This window comes from Nannobrachium achirus (assembly GCF_963921795.1).
Source record: "Nannobrachium achirus genome assembly, chromosome: 17".
Taxonomy (NCBI): domain Eukaryota; kingdom Metazoa; phylum Chordata; class Actinopteri; order Myctophiformes; family Myctophidae; genus Nannobrachium; species Nannobrachium achirus.
In genome coordinates this window covers 22,646,488-22,655,258 of record NC_137824.1, presented here as the reverse complement: position 1 = coordinate 22,655,258, position 8,771 = coordinate 22,646,488, and the positions used below count along the sequence as shown (strand labels likewise).

General features: G+C 45.6%; 1 protein-coding gene across 1 annotated transcript in view; it reads right to left on the bottom strand.

The window, feature by feature from the left end:
- Window positions 1-1,052: 1,052 nt before the first annotated feature.
- LOC308301482 (protocadherin-10-like) overlaps window positions 1,053-8,771 on the bottom strand; it is a gene marked incomplete at both ends in the record, with an annotated part of 7,896 nt that continues 177 nt past the window's right edge. Inside the window, 4 exons of the mRNA XM_080745477.1 lie at window positions 1,053-1,360; window positions 2,007-2,134; window positions 2,986-3,044; window positions 6,426-8,771. The exon at window positions 6,426-8,771 is cut by the window's right edge and continues 177 nt beyond it. Of these exons, the coding sequence (XP_080601603.1) occupies window positions 1,053-1,360; window positions 2,007-2,134; window positions 2,986-3,044; window positions 6,426-8,771 (2,841 nt within the window). The remainder of the gene's footprint in view (window positions 1,361-2,006; window positions 2,135-2,985; window positions 3,045-6,425) is intronic.

Sequence of the window (8,771 nt, the reverse complement as noted above, 5' to 3'; positions counted from 1 at the left end):
GCATTTTCATTTTTTCTTTTTTTCTTTCTTCAATATTTTGTTTATTCCTTGCCGTCGAAAACAGCTTACCAAAGCAAAAGGCTCACAGCCACTGTAAAATAAGCTGTACAACTTTTTCACCCCAAAATAATTGACTCAAGTTGATTAAACATGGACCGAGTTAAGTTATACTATAAATATTTGATGCAAAGGCTGTCCTCATGCCATCAAATGTTGTTGCTTGTGTGTTTGTACTCGTGGAAGGGGTTAAAAACCTTGCGAAGTAGCCTGGCAGACATCATGGTAGAAGTGAGGAATATGAGAAAAAATACTTTATTTTCAGAAATGTATACAGTACGTGTATTGGGAAGATCTCCCTCTGTTCTTGATTCTTACCTGCACCAGGTTGCATATTATACACACTACTTCTTTATATTAACAAGTTCTGCTATAGTGAACAAACCGAAAAGAAATAAGAAAAAAAACAACAACACCATTTTAAAACATTACAAAATATAATTTCATAATGGATGTGCAAAGTTTGTTGTCCACCATTTAATACCTTTTGAATGTATCAACAACGGATCCAGCATGATTGTCTAAATAATAATAACAATAATAATAACAACAATTAATAATAATCAGCAAATATGCATATGCTGAACATTGCAGACAGTGACATGTCAACTCAATGGCTGTCCGTCCATCTCCCTCAGCATTTTTTCAGAGGTCGATTGTTAACCATAAGCCCTGTTTTACACTTCGTAGTATGGCGGTGTCCCACGACAAAATTGCCAATCTACAAAATCACGGCGCTTCGCCATGCAACATGTTGTGAGCTTGTAGATCTGCTATTGTCGACGCCAGGTTGAAAGAGGTTAATTCGTTCATTTCTGAACTTTTGATACATCATTTATTTGCTCGCCAAAGTTATACAGTGTAGGCCTGTCTCTTTTTGATTTGTTTTAGACCATATAGATTGGTCATTTCTTCATCATTCTGACTCATAGTCTCTGTCTTCATCAAGAGTCAGTGATTCATTCATCCATCCACTCGTTCAGGCGGTCTGTCAGTTAATCATTGTACAGGTCATTGTTGATGATGGCAGCCTCTCCCTGGGGGGACATCTGAAGACGTCTCTTCTTGCCAAACGTGGAGAAGGCATTGTGGACGTCCAGTTCGCTGCGCTGCACGGCGGGCCTCAGGGTGCAAAAGCCGGAAGGCGTCCCCGGGATGTACACGTTGTGCTGATAGTCGGGCGGAGGGTGCGGGTGGGACGTGAGCGCTGGCTGTTGCTGCTGGGGCGGAGGCGTGCAGCGAGGTGTCCAGGAGCGAGGAGGAACGCTCGGGGCCGGAGGAGGAGGAGGAGACATTTTGTATTCTGTGGAAGGAGCTGGGTGTCAATGAGGGGGAAAGAGAAACACATTCTCCCCTGTGAGCTCGTATTGCAACAGTCACATTTCACACAAGTTTGCATCTGTTCCAGTTGTGTTACATTTTGTGCGCATACAGTCAGGGGTCAACAATGTGTCTGTGCGGCAAAGACTTGGCCTTGTCTGTGGACGTTTTTTTTTTTTTTTTTTTACATACCACATTATAATGTTCTTGTTTTGATTATAAGACCCAATTACAGAATGTCAAGTTTCCAGATTTTCTTCAGAATATGTGTGTCACTTGTTCACTACGACACTATGGCATATGGCATATTAGGAGTAGGCATATTTTCAAATGTTTTATTTGCAAGGACCACCATACAGTAACTCTGAGAGTGTACAGTACAGTACAGTATACTCTCAAAGAGTACCCTGAGAGAGAATTTGGTTCCATTTGTACACTCTCAGACTTAAAGACATGTTATGGTCATTCAAGTCTTGCGCTTTGTGTGTTTCTGGTAATATTATTGACTACTCATTTTGTATGTCTGTGGCAAAAATGGGATTTTGACAAAAACATCCACAACAAGCCAGCATGGCAATGACCCCTGCATACAGTGTGTGTGCATGCGTGCATGGTACAGGTCTCCTTACCTTTCACCCCTCTCATGTGAGTGCCCCAGGTCCAGTACTGTCCAGGGGCCATTGAGGTAACGTAGTTGTCAGGGTCTGCGTGCATGGCCTTGCGCATCAGGGTGCCATCCATGTTGATAGAGTTATAGCTGCAGAGGATACAGACAAAAGCCCCCCATATCAATTGAGGCAACCCGATACTACATTTTAATCTAAGACTGAGAGTGTACGTATACACAATTACACATGCAACCGAATGGCATTTTTACACTCTCTGAGATGAGTTATAAATGAATGAATTAACACTGAGGACTTTACTGTGTGTCTGTGAGGCTATAAAGCTCTCTGAACTTCTGCAATGAATAAAATGGCAAATGATGCTCAAATGAAAAGAAAGCATAATATTGAATTACCCTAAGACGTTATGTTAAAGGAGTAGTTCACCCCCAAAATTACTTTTCTTCTATCGATTACATACCGGTACAAATACATGTGGGTCCCCATCTGGAATCAATGGGGGTACATTTACCATGATCAAATTATTGTCTTAGGAATACGACAAATACAAAAAAATATTATTGAAGTCTCCATGGCGTGAGTAATCAATAGAAAAAAAGTCATTTTAGGGGTAAACTACTCCTTTAAGTATTTGATGTGTTATAACCACATTTATAAGGCAACACTAGTTATATAATGTTTATAATTATACAACTATAACAGGGTTTATGAAGTATTATAACTTGTAATAATATAATTTAAATACAAATTTAAAGTGCTGGTCATTATATGCATTATAAACTCAGTGGAACAGCACATTATAACTTGACACTTTAGTTAAGGTTCGGATCTCTATAATGCATTATAATACATGTAATGGATTATAATCGCCGTAATGCTTCATAACACTTTGATTATAATGCATTATATAGATCCAGCCTTTTAGTAAAGTGCTACCATAACTTTGCTATGAGAACCGATGTCAAAGGTCAGTATGTTTTACCTTTTGAGAGATGAGTTCTGATTTTTCGTCAGAGTCCAGTCTGTGTTTGGCTGTTTGAGCTGGAAGAGAAGCAGATTTTGATGCTTAGTTTCAACATTATTTAAATGGTATATATGTACAGTATAACAGGATCCAGGAGCACATGCACAATATCAGAATTCTCCCCAACGAGATCTTGTCCAGGTCAGTTCTGAGACATTCTTCTTTTTTTTTCTCCCTATACAGTACACTATTGGTTAATTATCATTATGTATGGAGATATATGCCTATCTACTCTACTATAGTAAGCAGATAGTCATACAATAGAGGGTATGCGCGTGACATCACTGTTGCTGGAAGTTATGTGGGAACGCCTACTGAGTGGCAAAAAACTAATTTCTGCCATTGACAGCCCATACATCTAAACAGACAAGTCCTTTCTAATTGTATTAAACAAAGTTAACTCACCAATATTGCGGCTGTACTGAAAGCTTGAATTATACTCTTTCTATCTGCAAAGTTTTTGTTTCATAAAAATCCACCATAAGCATGTTATGAGCTACTTTCTGTCAAGACATTCTGTGCAGGGGATTATTTTTCCAAGTATCAGAGTTTGGAAGCACTCGTTTTCAACAACACAACATCCTGCTGCCTCCTGCATTATGTGCAATTTAGAAACAGGTGGTATGCAGGGCCGTTGAGTGATTTGCAACTAGTACTTCCAAACTCCAACGCTCCAAGCTGCTCAATGTTTTGCCACTCAGTCTAGACTAGGGGGGCGGGTCCAGTGGACGTGCATACCCTCTATAGAAAACTTGAAATTGGACATTCTGCATACTGGTACTTTAAGTACATTTTAATTCCGATACTTTTGTACTTTTGCTTAAATACATTTAGAATTCCGGAATTTTACGTAACAGAGTATTTTTACATTGCAGTATTGATACTTTTTCTTAAGTATGTGGGTACTTTTTCCACCACTGATAATAACTATATTAAGTAAAGGCCTATCTATTGCATGGAGAGGTAGACGCTTGGGGCTTTGTAGATGGAACGTGGCTGCCACCCTGTGGATCTATAGCAGAATGCATATCAAGGATCGGAGGAGCGGAGGTAGTGCGCTGTGCGCCATGCCTTGAGCAATGATTCGCCTTGTCACTTAATTTTGCTTTCATCCACTGTGGCGTTGCGGGAGGGGGAAGGAGTGCTCCTCCCGAGTGATATTTATTCCGGGTATGAGCCTCATAGTATGGATTGCACGCTCTATTAATTCACTTAGACTTGTTAACAAGGAGAATGCGACGTAAGCGTATTATTAGAATCGGTATTCAAACTACATTCCCAGCCAGCTACACACAAAAACCAATTAGAACCCCACCGGGATGAAACGAAACACGATTTTAATCTTCAAAGGAAAGCGCGCCATGGAGGAAATTAAGAAAATTATACACGTAATTGTTTTGTGGATTTTATGCAACATTTTTACATTAATATTGGCCTGCGTGCTCCTCGAGCACGCTTTTTAATTAAAAGTCTCATCGAGGGCCTGGAAAAGTTTGCGGTCGTTGCAGCTTTTCACATAATCTAGGACAACTTGTTTACACCTTTCTATAAACAACATCACATTCGCCCGTGCATAGTGCATTCCGTCTCTCGACTCACTACACTCGCACCAGAGTAAACGCGCACGCACGCGCGTGCCTGTATCTGCTTCTCTCGCACTGCGCTCGATCGTGAACTGAATCTCTCCTTTCACCTTCAGTTTATTATTAGCCTTTTATGGGGTCTGCAAACTTGTTTTGTTTAATGGCCAGGCAGTTTTTCCTCTCTGGTTTGTCTTTGAGACTAATGTGTCATTGACGACCTGATGTGCACGCATAATGTGACTCATGAGAGGACACTGGAGGGTGGAGAAAAAACACTGTGTGATTTAAGGGAGCCAATTAACGTCTAGAAGGACACCATCCTGCTGGAGGGACATGGCCGCAGGCAGAAACAATCACCATGACCTCGAAATCTCACTGGATATGCCAGTGACCGAACTGACTGACATTTCTCAGTCTTGCCTGGTGGATTGGGTCTCAGTTACTATAGCATATACGGACTGCCTGCCTGTATATGGAATGAACACTATTCTGTGGTTACAACTTACACATGAGGAATATCATATGCGTAAATTCACGGTATGTGGGCATAAAGTGGAGTTAAAAAAACAGCTGTGTCAATAATATTACTGTATATGCCTCCCCGGCCTCCTTTTCTCCATGCCTTCCTTCCTTCCTTCCTTCCTTCCTTCCTTCCTTCCTTCCTTAATCCTTCTCCTCCTCCCCATCCTCCTCCTCGCCATAGGAACCCAAGTCTCCCTCTACTCGCGCTCACTGGGGAGAAGGTTAGAGAGTCGATCTACAGGCGCGCCACGTTCCAGCCGGGCCCTTACCCTCACCCCTCCTCCTCTATGTCCTCCCCCTGTCTCCCTAAAACAGGCCTTTTGCCATTTTTCATCCATAATGGACATGACCCCCTTGCGTATGCGCACACATTGTGCACAGTATAATGGCTCAGCCCGCGTCTGTGCCCTTGAGGCATGGTTAGTGAGGGTATCTGTCCTATGTCGTTAGTTTGAAAACAAGACGAGGTGCTCTATTGTCTGGAGCCCGACTGGTCGCCTGGTAGGTGGAAATCAAAGGACTGCCATCACCTTGTCTAGATTTAGTGCAACCTTGACTTTCTGATCTAAGTCAGGTTGAATGAGCTCACGTCGCTGGCCGTCGGTTTAAACTCAGACAGCTGCCTCCTGCCTGCCCTCTCCTTGCGTTTGCCGATGTGAACACAAAGCAATGTCACTGAATGACAGAGTCTCCGCCTCTCACAAAGTAACGGCAATGATGGACTTACAAGTGATCTCAAAATCTTTGCAAATGATTGACATGTTTGTCAGAGCTAAGAATAGGCTATTCAAGGACGAGGATCGTTATTTTTGATCTTGATATTTTAATATTTCATCTTAAATCTGACTTTATGGTGAAAATGATCTCTCTTATATTGTATATGTTCAGATACGATATACGCGGAGCACAGTATCGCACAACATGCACGCACTGCCTTGATTAACATGACTTGTTATTTTATGCACCTCTACCATGGTCATAATATCAACAATTACAACTGGGGTAAATAATTATCACAAATATGAATCAGACGAAACGTGCACTTCTTATTAAGAGAAAATGGAGACTGAGACAATTGCAGCCTACATCTTTCTTCATTATTTCAGTTTATATCCGCGTTGTTTAATTTGACCTTCATGAGGAGACGCGCGTTAAATGCTTATATTATATCAGAGATCAAATCAACAGAATAGGCTTCACAGCTAGTGGCTAATGTGTGAGTTCTAAACATCAAAATAAATGATACACATTCACTTGATATGAGCACAGAGAAGGGCTGATTTCATACGGTACCTCACTCGGAGTCGTGGCTCCGTTATTCACAGACGCGCTTCGGCTTTGCGCGTTCCACGAGTTGTCTGCGCCCTTCGCCTCGTTGTTCCTCGGGGTGCTGCTCGGGCTGCAAGGCTTCAGGAACATGAAGTCACTTTTGGCTGATTCGGGGGTCAGGCACACTTTGTAACAGTACGACTGGGAGAGGCTGCTGTTGGTGTTCACTTCCATGCAGTTCGTGGGCACTTTGGCCCCAGTTGAAATCTGCAGGTTGAGGTTGGACTTCTTGAACACCTCTGGGGGCGGCTCGGGCTGGAAGCCCCCGCAGCAACAGCAGGCGAACGGGGGGAGGTTATAGCCGCTCACGGTCTCCCTGTCCTTGTAGCACTTGACAGCGGCCAACACGATAATAGCCACCAGGAATATGAGCGATATAGTGCTGAGTGAGACAATCAGGTACAGAGCGAGGTTTGAGGGCTGCTGGGGGCTGAGCGTGAGGTCTCCGAAATCTGACAGCAACTCAGGCACGCTGTCTACCACGGAGAGGAGGATGGAGACGGTGGCGGAGAGTGGAGGCTGTCCGTTGTCCTTCACTAATATGACAAGTCTCTGCCTTGTTGCGTCTTTTTCCACTAAACGGCGAATAGTTCTAATTTCCCCCGTGTACAGAGCCACGCTGAACAGCCCGGGGTCTGTTGCTTGTATGACCTGGTACGACAGGCGGGAGTTCTGGCCCGCGTCCGCATCTAACGCCGTGATTTTGGCGACGAGGTAACCGGCGTCGACCGACCGCGGGACCACTTCTGTGGCCACGGTGCCGTTCTTGGGGAGAGGCGACACGATAATCGGCGCGTTGTCGTTCTGGTCCAAGACAAAAACGTTTACGGTCACGTTGTTGCTGAGAGGGGGGAAGCCGGCGTCCTGCGCCTGCACCAGGATCTGAAAGTTTCTGAGCTGCTCATAGTCGAAGGAGCGAAGGGCATAGATGTTGCCGTTGTCCGAGTTGATGGAGACGTATGTGGACACGGGCATGCCCTGGATCTGACCGTCCAGTATAGAATAGGACAGATAGGCGTTCTGATTGGAATCGGGGTCGAACGCAGTTACCGAGCAAATTGAAGCGCCCGGGGCGTTATTCTCGGTCACATAGACCGTGTATGAAGGCTGCGTGAACCGCGGGGGGTTGTCATTAATGTCGGACACTTGGACCAGGATAGTTTTCCTCGTGGAGAGCGACGGGGAGCCCAAGTCGCGGGCCGTGAGGGTAATGTTATAGTCTGACACCGCTTCTCTGTCCAATATTTCGCTGGTCACCAGAGTGTAATAGTTCTTAAATGAGGAGTGGAGCTGAAAGGGCACATTGTTGGGTATTTGGCAGTCCACGTTCCCGTTCTCTCCCGAGTCCCTGTCCATGACACTGATGACGGCAATCACAGTCCCTGGTGGAGCGTCCTCCTGCACGGGAGTGGACACCGAAGTGAGGATAACTTCGGGCGCGTTGTCGTTTAGGTCCAGAATATCCACCAGCACTTTACTGTGCACCGCCACGGCCGAGGGACCCCTGTCTTTAGCCTGCACGTAGAGCTCATACACACTGGCTTTCTCATAGTCCACAACCCCCTTCACCCGGATCTCGCCCGTGTACGGGTCCACGCTGAACAGCTCGCGCACCTTGAGCGGAGCGTGCCCGCTGAACGCATAAGTCACCTCCCCGTTGGAGCCCTCGTCCAGATCGGTGGCGTTCAGCTTCAGCACCAACGTCCCCCTCGGCGCGTTCTCCACCAGACTCGCGCGGTAAACGGACCTGTCGAACACGGGCACGTTGTCGTTCGCGTCCAGCACCGTGATGGTGATCAGCGCCGTCCCCGAGCGCTCCGGAGAGCCCCCGTCGACGGCCGTCAGAACCATCTCGTGCGTCTTCTGCTGCTCCCGGTCCAGCGGCGTGTCCAGCACGAGCTCGGCGAACTTGCTCCCGTCGTTGCGCGTCTGAATGTTGAGCACAAAGTGCTCGTTGGCGCTCAGCTGGTAGGTGCGGAGAGAGTTGGTGCCCACGTCTTGGTCCTGCGCGCTCTCCAACGGGAAACGGGAGCCGGGAGCGGCGGACTCGGTGATGTCGAGATTAAACTCGCTCCACGGGAAGCTGGGGGAGTTGTCGTTCACGTCTAAAATCTCCACCTCCACTCTGTACAGTTCTAGTGGGTTTTCAATAACCACTTGTAAATGTAAAAAGCAGCCCGGGCTGCGCTCGCACAGGTCCTCTCGGTCTATCTTTTCATTGACGAATAAAATGCCATTCTCCAAGTTCACTTCTAAGTACTGCTTCTTGGCTCCGGAGACTATACGGAAGCGCCGCGCTGACAGCTTGGC